The sequence below is a fragment of the Zalophus californianus genome, chromosome 6 (genome assembly GCF_009762305.2).
Source record: "Zalophus californianus isolate mZalCal1 chromosome 6, mZalCal1.pri.v2, whole genome shotgun sequence".
Classification (NCBI taxonomy): Eukaryota; Metazoa; Chordata; class Mammalia; order Carnivora; family Otariidae; genus Zalophus; species Zalophus californianus.
This window is the reverse complement of record NC_045600.1, coordinates 58,898,710-58,917,635: the sequence shown is the minus strand read 5'-3', so window position 1 is coordinate 58,917,635 and position 18,926 is coordinate 58,898,710. Positions and strand designations below refer to the sequence as shown.

Below are 18,926 nucleotides of genomic sequence, written 5' to 3'. Positions count from 1 at the left end.
AAAATTCAGTGATCTAGATATAATATATTCTGTTTTTTTTACTTTTTCAACTATTTTGATAAATTGTGTTTTATTAACCCTATTTTGGAAGTATATATACTATTTCTTATTCTTATGGTGGTTTCTCAGGATAGACATCTTTAACTTATCAAAATCTTGTGCTAATCAGTAACTTTATACTCTTCTAGGAAAATACAATGACCTTAAAACCTTTCAATTCCATTTACCCCTTTTGACTTAATATGTTTTTACTTTGTTATATTCTTAGATCTTTATCTTTTAAAACCCCCAAAACATTATTATCATTTTATACAATATTTCTTATATTTTACCCATATGTTTATCCTTCTCTTTTTTTCTTTTCTTTTTTTTCCCCCTAGCATCTCAGAACTTTGTCTGGAATCATTTTACCCTTTGCCGGAAATATAGCTTTAGAATTTGCCTTAGGGGAAGTAGGAAGTCTGCAATTAGTGAAAATATTGGTTTTTCTGTTTCAAATGTCTTTATATTAGCTCATTCTTGAGAGAGATTATACCTGGGTATGATGTATATTGCAGGTGTTTTCTTTTAGCACACTAATGATGTTCTAATATTCTCCAGCATCCACTGTTGCTATTGGGAAGTAAGTCTTAAATGTGAATTTTTTTGAGGATAACAGATTCCTTGCTTCCTCCCAAACTGGCTACTTTTAAGTTTTTCTCTTTTCTTCCCTATTTTCATTATGATGTGGCTAGCTGCAGATTTTTTAAAAATTTATGCTGTGGAATCATTGGGATTTTTGAATATGTGATTGGATGTCTTTCATCAACTATGGAGAATTTTTAATCATTATCTCTTCAAATGTTGCCTCTGTTCATTCTCTCTTTCATTTTCTGGGACTTTAATCATAAGGTATTAGCTACCTTTTTTCTCTTGATGCTGGATTCTGGATAATTTCCCTTCTGATCTGTCTTATAGTTCAAGTTTATAAATTCTTTCTTCAGTTGTGTCTAAGATACTGTTAAACTTGTTTATTGTATTTTTAAATTTGCTTTTGTATTTTTCTTTTTAGAATATTTATTTTTTTTCTCCAAATCTATTTTGTTTTGGTGTTTTCTTTCTTTTTTTTTTAAAGATTTTATTTATTTATGTGAGAGAGAGAGAGAATGAGAGACAGAGGGCACAAGAGGGAAGAGGGTCAGAGGGAGAAGCAGACTACCCGCCGAGCGGGGAGCCCGATGCGGGACTTGATCCCAGGACTCCAGGATCATGACCTGAGCAGAAGGCAGTTGCCCAACCAACTGAGCCACCCAGGCGCCCGGTGTTTTATTTTTTTATGTACCTGTCTGTCTTTAAATGTTTACTATTGTATTTAAAACATTATTTTTAGGAAACCTTTGAGACCAAGAATGACAGTTTCTTTCTCCAGAGAAATTTTTTTGTCAAATTTTTTAGTACTCAGAAACAGTCTTAGTCTAAGGTTGAGGCTTGAGTTTCTTTGACCACCCTTGTGATGGAACCCAGTCTACACAAAGGCTGATTTACTCCCCCTCCCTCTTTTTTTCTTTTTTAAAGAGGTTTAAAAAAAAATTTTTTTTTAAAGCAGGCTCCACACCCAACATGGGACTTGAACTCAGGACTTGATCTCTTGAGATCAAGAATCACATGGTCTATTGACTAAGCCAGCCAGGCACCCCTACATCTATTCACTCTTAATCTGTTGGTGTAGCATCCTTGTAGCCTTGGATACTTGCATATTTTGTATATGTATAATATTATACAGTATATGACATATATATAAATATATATAAATAAATCAGTCTCCATGCCACAGGTAAGTTTTGGGCTTTAAATCTATCACCCTTGCCCCAAGAAGTTGTCAGTCTGCAGCTCAGACTTGCAGCTGCTTTGGCAAATATCGTGAGAACAAAAGCTTCTTGAATACTGGGCTTACTTGTCTAGGTTCTTGCCTTTTCTTAGATTTTGGCTCAGTATCTCTTCATCATCATGTTGGCTTTTTGATGCTTTGAAGATTGCAGTTTTTGTATTATAAGTAGCTTTCTTAGTTTTCCTCAGTAGAATTACCTAGCCTGCCATAATTAGAAGCAGAGTCATAATTGACTTTTAAAGTAGCAAAACTGGTTCCATTTCTATCTGCATCCCAGCTTATTGGGTGCATACCAGTTTTAGCAATATCTCTGGAGTAGAGCAGGAGGATTTTTACATCAGATATCATATAAGCAATGGTTGCTCTCTCAAGACACATTAGTTTGGTCAATATCTTGGCAGTTTCCAAGATAAGGTTCCATATGAACCATGTTCTCTTTTAAAAAAGCAACCATTGGGGCACCTGGGTGGCTCAGTCAGTTAAGCATTTGACTCTTGATTTCAGCTCAGGTCATGATCTCAGGGTTGTGAGATTGAGACCCATGTTGGGCTCTGCCCTGGGCATGAAGCCTGCTTGAGATTCTCTCTCCCTCTCTCTCTGCCTCTCCGCATCTCTCTCTCTCTAAAGGAAAAAGAAAATAAAAGAAAAAAAAAGCAACCATTGATAATTAGCAAGTTTCGCTGTTTTGATATCTGTAAAATACAGTAGTAAGGCTTTTGTCCTTGTTATTGTTAAAAGCATTTCCTTATATATACAATAGCTGCCATTCCGTCATATTTGAATATTTTATGTAAACATATGACAAAATAGTTCCATAGTCTCTTGTGTATCACATAGTTTATCTTTGAAGAACAACAGTGACCAATTATCCTTCTGCTATGTTTAGTAATTCTCTTAATTTACACTGTGCTATAGCTGCATTATAAAAATACAATAGAAGATGAATAAAAAGCAATGCTGGTGATTCCTAAATTACCCATAGCCTTTTCCATATCTGTTCCATTTTCAGTGATAATTTCATGGTATTTTTAAAAGCTAATTTTCTATTGAACAAATATTTTTTGAATTTGAAATGTTAGTTGTTTGAGACCTAAACATTTAAGCAAAGTAGCAGCATGATTTAATTCATCATAAATACACCAGGATGTCAAACTTAGATCTTCTAGTTGTTTCTCTATATCCAAATCACTGGTTATAAGATAGATGAATAACACATTTAATAATAATTGTAATGATTGCAGCAGTTCACCCTTACAACAACAAATACACATATATAACTTAATTGATGGAGTTTGAATTATAAGGCATTTAAAGAGAATTTCATTCCAATAAAAATTTAGAGTGCTTACCTGTGTTTGACGGTGAATAGTCCTATATTGACAATAAATCCAAATAAGTCTTATTCATAATTCTGATATTTGTATACTAAATCGATTCAATGCTAACTATGAGATCACAGTATCATTGATTGCTTCTAAGATTAGTGATGCCAAAAAAATGTAGAAGTATCTATTTGGCTGACGGCCAACACGGAAGCCAAATTATGGGCTTGGGCCAAATACTAAGGCTATCCCTGGACTTTCGATGTGTCTGGTAAATGTTGTCTATACTTCTACTTTTCTATTCATTTTTCTTTTGGTAATAATGTGTACTATGAACTAACAGTGATCATAAGCTTTTTAAAGTATAATTTAAAACTGTTATCTTCTTATTACAGAGTATTCAAGCAAGCAAAATTTTAACTGAGAGATTTTCAGCTGAAAGCAAGGAAAGTGTCATTATTTTAAATCAGCATAGCAGAAGTACTAGGGTATGTACAATTTTTATTCTAAATTGTGGGTTCGTTGCTTTATCTGTCTATAGCTCAGATATATTATTTCTAGTAGTTCTGGAAATTGTTTCTTGGTGCTTCTTCAATCAGGGAAATGCCTCAGAACATTCACTTCTGGTGTCTTTGCTGAGGACACATTTCCTCTTTTTCAAATATGTTGCCTTTGTGACACTTAGAAGATGTTATTACTAATTAATAGCAAAATATCTGATTTTCCTAAAATTTTGAAAATTTCTGGTCTTGCACTCATTTATCACTTCTTGCCTAGGTCTTAAATGATTAAAGAAACATGTTTGTGAATGTTTGGACCAAATGGGGGGATTGGTTATGGCCATGAAACAGTAAAACTAAATTCTCTAAACAGTGATTAGACTCATGCTCATGACTTTGTTATCATTGTAGTGTATCCAAGTAAGCTAATTAAATAATAAACATAGTTGGAGAGAAAAGAGATAGTGATTGAGAGAAGTTGAGAGAAGAAGAAAAGTTGGAAGTATACATAACTGGTTTAATAGATGTCCTGAACTTTATGGGGGACAAACAAGAAACAGTTTTATTTTTCTCCCATTAGTGCCTTCAGGCCTCTGCTCCCCTTGATGGTATCTTGGGATGCTGAATGGCACATAGTACAAAGTCTTAGGGCAGTGGGACAAATCACATCCTATTCTCGTCAGTTAACTAGGTTAAAGATATGTCTATGCTTCCCCCTTTATCCCCCATACAGTTTAATACTTTTTTGGGGGGGGGGAGGGGATAATGTTTCTAATTAATACAGATCTCTTTTTTTTCTCTTTTCCTTATAGCACTTACTAAATATTTGTCCTTATGTGTGTTTGATCTTTTTATTCCTCACCAGCCTGGGGTCACAGCATTCTTCATCACTGTTTTATCTGTATCACCTAGAGTAGCAGGCATCACATAAAAAATAACTGAACCAATAAATGTCCCTTTCTAGTTTGGAATGCCATTTATACTTTCTGGACTATTGTAGTAGCACTACTTACACCTACCTGTCACATATTCCATTTTTAGTAGCTGCTTCTTCCAATACATCCTCCTACTGCCTTCTGCTATATTCTTAAAACACAGGCATAATTATATCACTCATGTCTCAAACTGGTGAGTAACTCCACCTACCAAATAAAGTCAAAGTACTTCATTGAGCCTCATAACCTGGCCTCAACTATACTTTCTATCTTATCTCCCATTGTACTTCTGCTTTTGTGTCACCCCCACATACCCTGTACTCCACCTGCACCCAGGTCCTTGGGAACTAAAACCCCCTTCATTTTGACGTTTCTCTGGGCTTGTTTAGGCTGTTCCGTTGGCCTGGAATATTCTCAGCTCTATCTCAGTCTATGGAAATGTTACCTTTCACAGGCCTGCCCTGTGTTACCTCTTCCAACCAGTCCATCCAGGTGCCATCTCATTGAGAATTGACCTCTCCCTACCCTATGTTCTCTTCACGCTGCATCCATTTGTGCCATCTTTAGTCAGGGCCACAGCTGCTTTGGATTACGGTTACTTCTTTTCTTTCTGTTTCCACCGTTATATTGGTTGAGGATATGGAACATGTCAATTTTTTCTGTACTTTCTACACTATTTAGTATAGTAGTATTTCCCAGCTCTTTCAGTATAATAGCTCATGTCGTAAGTGATGGTATTTGTATGGTCCGGTGGAGTAAAATGTTGAGGTTGCTTATAATTAGAGGTGATTGTTCAGAGGACAGTAGCTGCTTCGTGTCCCACTTGTGCAGCCCCTGTGCTAAGGAGATTCATGGTCAGGATATTTATGGCACATTTATACATACCTGTGCCACTTGCACCAGCCAGAACACTTTGTTAAGTGGTTGTTGTATCAAGTTGAATTTTAAAATTTAAGATAGTTTCTATTATTAGACAGTTTTCTAAATTAATTGATGGATTTTCAGTAAATCCATCCAATAAGAACGTGTATTTTAATTAGCATTTCACTAAATTTACCTAAGCATTTCATTAATTTACCCAAGCAGCTATCATTAGTCAATTGTCATATGATATTTTACTTTACCAAATAGTATCTATAGTCAATGCATATTTATTATTTGATTATTTCAGTTTATTTTCCTAAGAAAATCTGCATCATTTGAAAATATCCAAAAATGTTTCAGCACATCATCTCCACAATTAAAGGTATGATAATTTTTTAGTTTTTATTATTCAAAGGAAATGTTTATATTTTTAGTAATAATCACTATTGATGCTTTTTTTGTTTGCTTTCCTGAAATAATGTAGTCAGTTGATTCATTCAGAATTGATTAAAAGTTTGGATTCAAGTGTGTATTTGGTAGCTACTGTAAAATTGGTTGGTCGTGCCAATTTAAGATTTTCAATAGCTCTTGGGAGTATCTCATATTCATAGTTTGACTTTACCTGGTATATTATAAGTCAAGTCGTTATAATATTGACCTATATTTGTATTGGGCTCCCAATTTCAAAGCATTTTCATGGATGCTATTCCAGTCTGGTCTTGAGCTTCACAACATTCCGAGAGAAGGAAGGCGAGCAGATATTATCTTTGTTTTATGTGTGAAAAAGCAAAGGTCAGAAAGTGATAAATGGCAGAGCTAGAACTTCGACCCACACCCCCTCTTACTAAATGCAATGTACCTTCCTCTGCACCAATAATCCATAGGCTTTTTGGAACAGCTGGTTCTTACCTCCATGGCATTGACATCTAGCTTCCAGCTTTTTTCTCCCTGAAATCTTACAAATCTTTCTTGATTCTTTGTTACTTGCTTGTAACTTGCTTTTAACCTGCTTCATGTTAGCCTGCTTCCTGTCATTTCTGAGATTCTCTTTTCTTACTGGCCTTTTGATTCCTCTGCTTTATATCTCTGTACAATCACACTATCCTTAAGATTTTTTATTGGCCTATATGTGACATATAGCATTATATTAGTTTCAAGTGTAAAACATAATGATTCAATATTTGTATGTATTGTAATATGATCACCACAATAAGTCTAGTTAACATCCATCACCACACACAATTACACATTTTTTTTTCTTGTGATGAGAATATTTAAGATCTACTCTCTTGGCAAGTTTCAAATACACAATACAGTATTTTAAGTATAGTCACTATGGTGTATTATATCCCCAGGACTTACTTATTTTATAATTGAATTTGGTACCTTTTGACTATTATTACCCATTTCATCTATCACCCACTCCTTGCCTCTGGCAACCACCAATCTATTTTCTGTATCTATGAGTTGTTGTTGTTGTTGTTGTTGTTTTTAAGATGCCACATACAAGTGAGATCATGTAGTAATTGTCTTTCACCGTCTGACTTATTTATTTTACTTAGCATGATGTCCTCAGAGTCCATCCATGTTATTGCAAATGGCAGAATTTCCTTTTTTTTTAAATGGCTGAATAATATTCCATATATATATACACATATATATATATATATATATGACATTTTCTTTACCCATTCATCCATTGATGAGCACTTAGGTTGTTTCTATATCTTAGCTATTGTGACTAATGCTGTAAGGAATAAGGGAGTGAAGATATCTCTTCAAGATCCTGATTTCATTTCCTTTGTGTATATTCCCAGATGTGGGATTAGATCTAGGGTAGTTCTATTTTTAATTCTTTGAAACTCCATACTGTTTTCTGTAGTGGCTGCACCAATTTACATTTGCATCAATAGTGCACAAGTTTCCCTTTTCCCCATAGCTTTGCCAACACTGGATATCTCTTGTCTTTTTTATAATAGCCATTCTACCTCTTTATTTTTTGTGTATCTGTCATAGGTTTTGGGTTTGTGGTTACCTATAGGTTCATATATAACACCCAAAGTAAATAGCAGTCTATACAAATTTGATGGCCATTTAAGTTCAAGGACATTCTGAAAAACAAACAAACAAACAAAAAACAGAAAAAGAAAAATAACTTCTTTCTTTTCCCTTTTTACTCCCTCCTCCACATTTTATGCATATGTTGCCATATTTTACATCTTTTTGTTCATAATTTTCCTATGTCTAATTCTGGCCATTTCTGTTCCACTTAAGGAAGTCACTTTAGCATTTCTCGCAAGGATGGTTTAGTGGTGATAAAGCCCTTTATCTTTCGTTTGTCTAGGAAACTCTTCATCTTTCCTTTAAATCTGAATGATAACTTTGTGGGGGTAGAGTGTTCTTGGTTATAGGTTTTTTCCTTTCAGCACTTTGAATGTATTATGCCACTTTCTTCAGGCCTGCAAAGTTTCTGCTGAAAAATCAGGTGATAGCCATATAGGTTTTCTCCTGTTGGTAACTTTTTGTTTCTGTCTTGCTGCTTTTAAGATTCTCTTTTTATCTTTAACCTTTGACATTTTCATTATTATGGGCTGTGGCATGGGCCTCTTTGGGTTCATCTTGTTTGGAACTCTCTGTGCTTCTTGGACTTGGATGTCTATTTCCCTCCCTAGGTTACGGGAGTTTTCAGTTATTATTTCTTCAAATAAGTTCTCTACACCTTTCTCTCTCTTCTTCTTCTGGGACCCCTATCATGTGAATGTTTGTTTGCTTGAGATCTCTTAATCTATCCTCATTTTAAAAATTCTTTTCTCTTTTTGCTGTTCATCTTGAATGCTTTCCATTACCCTGTCTTCCAGATCACTGATACATTCTTCTGCATCCTCTAATCTACTGTTGATTCCCTCTACTATGTTTTTTATTTCCATTATTGTATTCTTCAACTCTATTGGTTCTTTTTTTATATTTTCTATCTCTTTATTGAATATTTCATTGAGTTCTTCCACTCTTTTGTCCAGCCCAGTGAGTACTCAAGGATCATTACTTTAAATTCTTTATCAGGCATATTGCTTATCTCTGTTTCATTTATTTTTTTTTCTGAGTTTTTTTCTTGTTCTTTCTTTTGGAGCATATTCCTCTGTCTCCACATATTGCTTGACTTTCTGCCTTTGTTTCTATGGACTAGATGGAACAGCTACTTCTCCTAAATTTGAAGGAATGGTCTTGTGTACAGTGTCCCCTGTGTTGACTGTGTGTGCTTGGTGGCTTTTGCTGGCTGGCTGTATCTGTGGCTGTATATGTCAGTTGCTCTTTTAAACCGTGGCTTTTTACAGAAAGAAGAAAATAATAATAAAATAAGAAAGAAAAAAGGAGAAAGAGAAAAGAAGGAAAAAAGAAGAAAAAAGAAAAAACCCCAAAAAGGACAAAAATAAAAGCAAAACAAGACAAATAAAAAGTACTAAAAGAATTAATGAAAGATCAAAAAAAACTAAAACAAACAAACAAAAATCCTGGTTTATTTTCTGTGCCCCAGCACCACAGGGGCTGGTGTGGACTTGTGGACTCTGGGCTTACTGAGGTAATAAGCTCACTGTGATGACTGGACCCACCAGTTATGGTATCCAGACCCTGCTCCTGTCTAGGCTTTTAAGGTGGTGGATGGATGTAAACTGTGTTGTTCTCCTGACTGGAGAGCTTCCCAATGCTCCTCCTCCATTTGGCAGAGTTCCAGTGTTGTCTCTTTTATATGCTAGTTGCTTTTTTAAACCATGGCTTTTTTTCTGTGTCCAAGGATAGATGAATCTGTTTCCAGTTCCCCAGTACTGTCCTTCCCCACTGCTGTTTACAAGATCAGGGGTGGAGGTTCCCTCTGTTACCATGTCTCCATCTCTCTTGCTGTTCTTTTTTTGTCATTCTATCTTTGATTGTTCAGAAGCTGTTCAGATGGCCCTCAGTTCTTCAGGAGAAATTGTTCTGTAAAAAGGTATAATTTGGGGGGGTGCCTGGGTGGCTCAGTTGTTAAGCGTCTGCCTTTGGCTCAGGTCATTGTCCCAGGGTCCTGGGATTGAGCCCCATATCAGGCTCCCTGCTCAGTGGGAAGCCTGCATCTCCCTCTCCCACTCCCTCTGCTTATGTTCCCTCTCTCACTGTCAAGTAAATAAATAAAATCTTTAAAAAAAAAAGGTATAATTTGGTGCGTTCTGTGGAGGAAGTGAGTTCAGGGTCTTGCTATGTTGTCATCTTGGATGGGAAACCCTCCCTATAATAGCCATTGTAACAGGTTTAAGGTGATATCTCATTGTGTGGGTTTTTTTTTTAATTTTATTTATTTGAGAGAGAGACAGACACAGAGATAGCAAGAGGGAGCAAGAGCAGAGAGCAGAGCAGGTTCATCTTTTTATGAACCCATTGACCATTTGTATGTCTTTGGAAAAAAATCACTATTCAGTTGCTCTGGCCATTTTTTAATTGGATTTTTTGATTTTTTTCCTATTGAGTTATAAGAATTCCTTATATATTTTGGATATTAACCCCTGATCAGATAGATGGTTTGCAAATATTTTTCCCATTTTATAGGTTGCCTTTTCATTTTGCTGATTGTTTATTTTGCTGTGCAGAAGCTTTTTAGTTTGATGTAGTCCCACTTGTTTATTTTTGCTTTTATTGTTTGTACTTTCAGTGTCATAGCCAAAAAAGCATTACTAAGGCCAATATGAAATAGCTTTTCCTTATGTTTTCTTCTAGTAGTTTTATTTTTTAAGAATTAAAATTTAAATCTTTAATTTATTTTGAGTTAATTTTTGTGAGTAGTGTGAGATAGGAAATTTCATTCTTTTGCATATGAATATCTAGTTTTCTCAACATAATTTATTGGAGATGGTCATTTCCTCATTGAGTATTTTGGCTTCTTTGTCAAATATTAGTTGACCATACATGCATGGGATATTTCTGGACTGTTGATTCTGTTCCATTAGTCTATGTGTTTGTTTTTATGCCAGTACCATACAGTTTTGACTACTGTAGTTTTGTAATAAAGTTCAAATTCTGGAATTGTGAAGCCGCCATCTTTGTTCTTCTTTCTCAGGAGTGCTTTGACTATTCAGGGTCTTTCATGGTTCCATATGAAGTTTAGGATTATTTTTGCTATTTCTGTGAAAAGTGACATTGGAATTTTGGTAGGGATTGTATTGAATCTATTAATGGCTTCGGTAGTGTGGACATTTTAAAATACTAATTTTTCTGATTTATGAGCATGAAATATCTTTCATTTATTTGTATCTTCTTCAGTTTCTTTCATCATTGTATTTTAATTTTCTGTATACAAATGCTTCACCTCTTTGAATAAATTTATTCCTAACTAATTTTGCTGTTTTTGATGCTATTATAAATGGAATTACTTTATTTCTTTTTCAGATAATTCATTGTTAGTGTACAGAAATGCAATTGACTTTTGTATGTTGATTTTGTAACCTACAAGTTTACTGAATTCATTAATTCGTTCTAACAGTTTTTTGGTGGAGCCTTTGGAGTTTTGTCTATATAAGATTATGTCATCTGCAAATAAAATTGTCAGAGACAATTTTACTACTTTCTTTCTAATGTGGATGCCTGTTTTCCAGATTGCTTTGGCTAAGACTTCCAGTACTAAGAGCAAGAGTGAGTATTCTTGTCTTGTTCCTGATCTTAGCAGGAAAGTTTTCAGTCTTTTACTGTTGATCATGATATTAGCTGTGTGTTTTACATGGACTTTATTATGTTGAGGTATGTTCCTTCTATATCGAATCTATTGAGAGTTTTTATCATGAGAGAATGTTGAATTTTGTCAAATGCTTTATCTATGTCTATTGAAACAATCATACATGGTCTTTATCTTTCATTCTGTTAATATGGTATATCACATTTATTGATTTGTGTATGTTGAATCATCTTTGCATCTGAGGGATAAATCCCACATGATCATGTTGTATGATCTTTTTAATGTGCTGTTGAATTCAGTTTGCTGGTATTTTTTTGAGTATTTTCCATTTGTATTAATCAGGGATATTGGGCTGCAGTTTTCTTTTCTTGTAGTGTGTGTGTGTGTGTGTGTGTGTGTGTGTGTGTGTGTGTACACATATACATACATATATACACATATATAAATAATGGAATATTAACTATAAAAAAGAAGGAAATTTTACCTTTTGTAAGTACATGGCTGGACCTTGGGACATTATGCAACATGACAGAGGAAGAGAAATACTGTCTGTTCTCATTTATATGAGGAATCCAAAAAAGCAGAACTTATAGAAACATAGAGTAGACAGTGGGGCTACAATGGAGAGGAGAGGACTGAGATGTTGGTCAGAGGGTACAAACTTCCAGTTATAGGATACATAAATTCTAGGGTTCCAATGTACAGCATGGTGACTATAACTAACAATACTGTATATACTTGAAAGTTGTTAAGAGAATAGATCTTAAATGCTATCACCACACAAAAACAATGGTAATTACGTGAGGGGGTGGAAGTGTTAACTAACCTTATTGTAGTAATCATTTCACAATATATACATGTATCATATCATCACACTGTATACCTTAAACTTACATATGTTATGTGTCAGTAATAGTTCAGTAAAAGTGGGAAAGAACCCCAAGCCTGTTCTGGCAGCTCTGCTTTATAATTATAGATTCTGTCAGTGATTCCTTCCTAAGTGTTTGACAGAGCTGCATATGGCCTCTTCGTGTAATTCATATCTAGTCAGCAAGTGGGGAGTATGAGTATCTTATGTTCTACTTTTTTTTCAGGCACATGTTTTCCTGAGATATATATATCACACCTTTTTTTTTCAGGCACATGTTTTCCTGAGCACGCTGTCTCTCTCTCTCTATATATATATATCTCACACCTACAGACATATGTGCCTATATTTCTTGATATATACCTATATTATACATACATATATTCTACAGTCTATGTATTACCCTATTCTCTATTTTAATTATATAATAAGTTACATATAGTTTCTAGAGATGGGGAAGTATGATAAATTATGGAGGGTCAATATCTCTATTGTACTTTAGTATATCTTAAAGAATACAACTAGCTTGTGTGAAATTGTTATCTTTGGAATTTGAGCCTAACTTCACTATAAAGAAAAACATTTGTATAACAAATGATTATTTATTAACAAACTTAAATGCAGTTAATTTATTGACAATGGCTCAATAAGCTGGAAATGTTATATAAAAGGATTGGAACTAATCTCTTTTATTAATAATGAGTTGTTAGAATTTCAAGTACTAATGCATAGTTATTGCAAATTATTTATAATTATTAGTACATTATAATATTGATATTATTATTAAAAGTTAAGTTGATTCTCTGATGATTGGATAAAAATATTAGGCTGGAATTCTGTTCTTAAGCTTATAAATATTGAATTGAAAATATTGTAGAGGATACTTGAATACTATTGTATAGAAATTCAGTGTTGTTAAAGTGCTTTTGTGAAAATAGACTCACAAATTGGTTTTATAGGATAAGGCATTTTAAGAATTTTTACCCATTTTACCAATTCTTTTCATTAAGAGTAAAAGTAGAGTATGTACTTTATTTGAATATGTAAAAAGCATTGTCTTTTAATTAAGAATACATAAAATCACAGTTAATGCCTATCTACTTTATAGTGTTATTTTTAAGTAGCTAACAAAATGTCACATAACCAAATTATTGTACTTTGCTTTAACCAACTTACTATTAACTTTATAAGCTGACTTTGAAAAACATTAAGAATACAATTTAAAATTTTCAAACTATGTTAATAATAATTGTAACTGAATTAGTTTAAAACATATAGCAACTAGCTTGATTTTAAGTTTTTCTATCTTTGTTTCCTTGCTAATAAGAGAGTAAAATCTGCAGTTGAATTGAAGAAAGAGGAGGCCACAACTCCAATAAAGATTAAGGATGACATGCAAAGCAATATAAAAGACATGATATTTCAGAAAGCAAAGCAGTTGGAGCATTGGATGACTCAGCAAAATGAAACTGAGGAAACTTCTGAGAAAGAAAATATAGATACCATCTTAGATAACATGCAGGAGAGAAGAAGTTTGAGAAATCTGTCTCTCTCTCTCATTGAAGCATCTAAAAAAGCTGGCATTAGTTATATTGTTTATCCCAAGAAAAAGAAGATAAGACTGAAGAAAAGATTGAAGCGCAGTAAACTTACAGCCGTGTATGATGAATTAGCCAAGTCTCCAAAAGTTCTTAAAAGGTCTTGTTTAATCAATAATTGTTACAGTTTATGAAATGTATTGTGGTTTTGGTCTTAATCTTATAATTTCACTAACTGAAGTTGTTATTATTTTATTCAGCATTGAAAATATGTTAAAGTCTCAGCTAAAGGAGAATCCCTTGTTTTTTAATATATGGGTATTCAACAATAAAAAAATTTAAAAAAAATATGGGTATTCAATAGTATAAATATATGACTGGTTTAAACTATATTTTAAAGTTGGGGCTGACTTAAGGACATGAAGTAAAACTAAGTCAATTTGATAGTTAAATGAAATCTTTCAATAGAAAGAAATAAAATCTAAGTTATTTTTATGAAGTGATTTAACACCAAAAAAACAACCTCTGCTCCAAACAAATATCACCCATTCAGAAGTTGAAATAGATGGCTGAGATTTAACTGTTTTCAAATTTGGACTTAATGAATTGAGTAATCTAGATAGACAAACTGTTTTTGTATGTTGTGTGAGCCCTTATTCAGGGATCAACATATAGAAATAATTTTTCTCCTTACTTAGAAGTAATAGTATCTAGCATGTTTAAAAATGTGTAAGGACATGGAGCACCTGAGTGCCTCAGTCGATTGAGCATCCAGCTTTTGATTTCTGCTCAGGTCATGATATCAGGGGTGTGAGATGGAGCCCGGCGTTGGACTCCCCACTTAGCAGGGAGTCTGCTTAAGAATCTCTCTCACCCTTTGCCCCTTGCCCTGTTTTCGTGATCTCTCTCTCTCTCTAAAGTAAATAAATAAATCTTAAAAAAATGTGCAAGAACCTAAGATGACAGCAACTGAAGTTCCAGGTATGCTCATATTTAAGTGTCCAGGGTGTAACTTTCTTATAACTGAAGGGTTGTGCAAAATAGTTTGCAAAAAGCTCTGGGCTTTATTTCTCTTTAGATATCCCCAGATGACAAAGAATTCATTAAATTTATTCCTTTTTGAAAAGTAAAGACTTTCCCGTTGATAAGAGAGTCATAAGTGTTTTTGTTTACTTCATTATTATAAAGACTTGCTGGTTCTGAAAAACGGTTAAATTAATGATGTTTTGGTATGGTGGCTTATTGTCCCTGAAAAGACTTGGGAACAGCCTATGTAAGCATGGTGGAACAGAGACCGACCCTAGGGGAGGATGCCATTTGAGTCCTGAGTACCCTACACACTACTTATGCTTGAGTTTTCCCTGCAACAAAAATGTGTTTTTGTTAGCTCATCTTTAGAAGACTTCAGATAGGTTTTTCCTAAGTTGACAAATGTTTTTGATAAGAACCAGAAATTTGCTTATACATTTTTGATATATTTGCTGATTTCAAAGCATATGAATCTTTAATGTCCTAGAGAGGATAAAACACTGCACCATTTTGGCCATGACCTAAGTGACTTCTGTCTCTCTAAAGGATATAAGCAGGTGAAACACTATTTTTGTCTGGAATTTTACTTCATTCTCATTCTTTATCACTTTGACTATAAGGAGATTTATTTGCCTTTTAACAACTGAATTTGATATTTGTATATATTGCCAACAGGTGTAATAGGATGAACCTTTTGGTGGACGCAGTAAAATAAACTATGGGAGTATTTGGCTAGGATAATATATTAGTACAGCTTTCCTAACTTCTTTTTAAAAAATCTTAATCTAAACTAATTTAATGTAAAAGTGTAGCTATGAAAAAACTGTTATTTTAAAACAAGTTTATGTAGAAACTTTAAAAAATAATTTTATTCCTATAGTTTGAGATCTTTTTTCACTAATCTTATTGTGGTTAAAACAGAATTATCCTTCTTACCATTTTATATCTGACCTTTAAGCTTGTTTAATCATCCTCATTCTTGCTGGCTCCCTTAAATGGTTAAAAACAGACTGTGTATGTACTCATATATCAAGTCAAAGCTTGACTGTGGAAAGTAACTCCTGCCAAAGTCTATTTGAGCTAAACCCAGACCCATGCATTTCCTGTCAGTCCCCAGTTCTATAGGTTACCCCTGTTGCCTGGCCCCTCATCTAGGTCTTGATGGGATGCCATGTGTCTGCAGTAACTGTTGCTTTACCATTTCTCTGGAAGTTTCTCTCTGCTTTGGTCTCTGAGCCCAATATTGGTGGACCAGCCAGTCAGTGACTAGCAGAGACCTTCTTCACCAGCTCACTGTTGTGGCAGGTAGCTGTGTTTGTTGATGGGGCTCCTGGCCCACCTTGACTCCCTTGTACTCATTGCCTTCTCTCTGACCTGGACTTCCATGAATTGTTAGCCTCTCAGATCTCTGCAAATGTTCTGTCTTCCAGGATTGAGTAACATACTTGATCTGAGATCCAGGCCAGCCCCTTTGCTACTGGCTCTCCTATTTCTGTGAATGCATTGCCTTCTTCCCTTTCTAGAATAAGTCAGGCCATGGTCCTGACTTCCACTATCAAAACTTCCAAACTTGACTAGCTACTGAAAGTGAATCTGTAGTCTCAGTTCTGATTTTCTTGGCTCATCTTGCCACTGCTACACCCCCAAGAGAGGCAGAATTTATTTCCCCCACAAGCAGAGATGACTTATTTTCCTTGTGCTGTTAATCTGTAATTTCCCTGATGGTCTGGTATTGCTTTTGATATACTACCTTTGTGGATGGTGGTATAGGATGGAATGGGGCAGCTATAGAGATTTCCACTTGATCCTTACTACTATTATCTTCTTCAGTATATAGTTTATGCAGTTATGAAGTTGATTCATTCCTACTACACATTCTAGGACTAGGGAAATTATCTCAGAATGGGTCCATGTCTCACTAGATTCTGTTAGATGGTTTCAGGCCAAGATTTTTTGTATCACTTGACCATCATAATTCCCTAATTTGGAGTGGCATCCACAATGGGTATCTGTGGATCAGCATAAGTTTAGGGTATCTAATAATTCCCAGGAGGTTTGGGTGTTTCCTCTTTCCTAGACCTCTGGAAACTTTTGGGGAAAATTCCTTAAATACATCAAGGCCACATTGCAAGATCCTTTCTCAGCGGAACCTGGTCTGGCCTTCCTGTCAGGTGAGAGGTTTTAGATATGAACTGGCTGAGGTCTGAGAGCTGCATAAGAGGTTGTAAAACCCCACTATAGCTGGTTAGGCTTATGCCCAGGAGACCTAAAAGTTCTTCATCTGTGTAAGTCAAAGAACACCTTAGCAGGCTGCCCATCTACCTCACTTTCTAAGGATTTGCAGTCATTTAGTTATTGCCACAGATCCCTATAACTTCAAATTCTGTCTGGAGCACCTAGGTGGCTCAGTTGGTTAGGTGTCACACTCTTGGTTGTGGCTCAGGTCCTGATCTCATGGGTCTTGAGATCATGCCCCACATTGGGCTCTGCACTCAGGAGTGTGCTTGGATATTCTCTCTCTCTGCCCCTTCCCCTGCTCTCTTTCTTTCTCAAATAAATAAATAAATAAATAAATAAATCTTTAAAACAATTCTGTCCACCAAATCTCACTAGAAATCTATACCAGAAATGTGTATTTAACGAGTCTTCCAGGTGACTGATGCTAAAGTTTGGGGATCGGGGCGCCTGGGTGGCTCAGTTGGTTAAACTGCTGCCTTCAGCTCAGGTCATGATCCCAGGGTCCTGGGATCGAACCCCACATCGGGCTCCCTGCTCATGCAGGAAGCCTGCTTCTCCCTCTGCCTGCCGCTCCCCCTGCTTGTGCTCTCTCCCTCTCTCTCGCTATCTCTCTCTGTGTGTCAAATAAATAAAATAAAAAAAAAATCTTAAAAAAAATAAAGTTTGGGGATCACTCAGAGTATACCTGGAAGTTCTAGCAAGGCTGCACTGGTTAGGGCTAGCAGCCACCGATCCAAGGCCACCTATGTGGAAGAGGTATGCAGGAGGCGGATCGGTGGTAGTTGTAGCTCCATGAAAGGATTCAGGAGGTCACAGCTGAGTGATTTTGGGGAGTGCTTAAATTAGATTTAATATAGCATATGAAGCAATGTCTCAGTGTACTCACTGAAAGATATCTATACAAGAGAGTTTGAGTCTCTCAGACTGGGGAATCTGACAGTCCCTCAACCAATCTCTTCTGTTAAGAGAAGATGAGTGGAATTTGGAGATTCAAAATTGTCAGCCTCATTCATGCTTGCTCAAATATTCACATCTTATATTTCAGTTTCCTACTCCTTTCCTAGGAGCTTCATTATCTTGGTATACAAGGTTTAGGGAATTTGGGTATTTAATAGGTACTGTTCTTCTCTTTTGGTCTGAAGTAAAGTGATTCCACAATTTTTATAATCATTATTATTATCCTCATGACTAAGTGGTAGCTATTTGATTTCCTGATACCTTGCCTTCCACCTGAACACCATCCCCTGCTAACACTGATGATAATTTGAGGAGCTTCGATAGTACCACATACCATGGATTATTTGTGTCCTATTTGATCCTGGCAAGAAGTTTATCCTAGGATCCTTCTGTGTATTTCCTGAGTCTACCTCTGGTACCAATTATTTTATCAGTCAGGGTGCCAGTAAAGAGCACTCTCAATTTAGGATAATTCTAGGAAAGTATAATAAAAGGACAATTTACAAAGATGTCAGGGCAGGGAAACCACAAATGATAATGTAGTATCCTAGGGCTAAAAATAACAGAGCCATTTTCTACTCCTAAGGCTGAGAGGACAAAAAGTAGGAGTGATTACCAGAACCTTCAAGAGGAATTGTGTAGAAAGGTTTTCCTTAAAAAAAGTAGTGATCTTTGGTCATTTGATCTTTGGTCAAGGATGATAGCCAGTTTCAGGCAACCCTTCAGGAGGGAACCAGAGGAATAAATACCTTGATTTCACTCTCCAACTTACCTCTTTGGGATTTCTAATTGGACATACCCAATTAGAAGACAGAGAATAAGGGATCTTATGGATGTAATCTGTACAGATTAGTCCCCTGGGCAGAAGGCAAAGTGGAGAGGGTAGAGATGAATGTGGAGGTGGAAATGTCCATTGAAAGCATATTAGGTATTCATTAATTTCATAGTCTGCTAAAGACGGGTGAAGTCTGGGATGTTAATTTAGTAGTTTACTGTCTAGTCAAATCTTCCCTTCTTCCCATTTCCTCAAGTTCCTGTGCTCTCCAACCTCTTGGATGGCATTTCCTTTCTTACATCAGTTTACCTCCTCAATTCCCCACTGTAATTTCTCTG

At 35.4% G+C, this 18,926-nt stretch overlaps 1 protein-coding gene across 2 annotated transcripts in view; it reads left to right on the top strand.

Moving 5' to 3' along the window:
* TTC6 (tetratricopeptide repeat domain 6) overlaps positions 1-18,926 on the top strand; it is a 203,354-nt gene that overhangs the window by 119,495 nt on the left and 64,933 nt on the right. Inside the window, exons 9-11 of one of the 2 annotated variants that reach the window (XM_035728139.1) lie at positions 3,585-3,677; positions 5,796-5,870; positions 13,379-13,749. In XM_035728139.1, coding sequence (XP_035584032.1) covers positions 3,585-3,677; positions 5,796-5,870; positions 13,379-13,749 — 539 coding nt within the window. Of the gene's footprint in view, positions 1-3,584; positions 3,678-5,795; positions 5,871-13,378; positions 13,750-18,926 lie in introns of those variants that run through there. The other variant, XM_035728137.1, reaches the window with a different exon arrangement.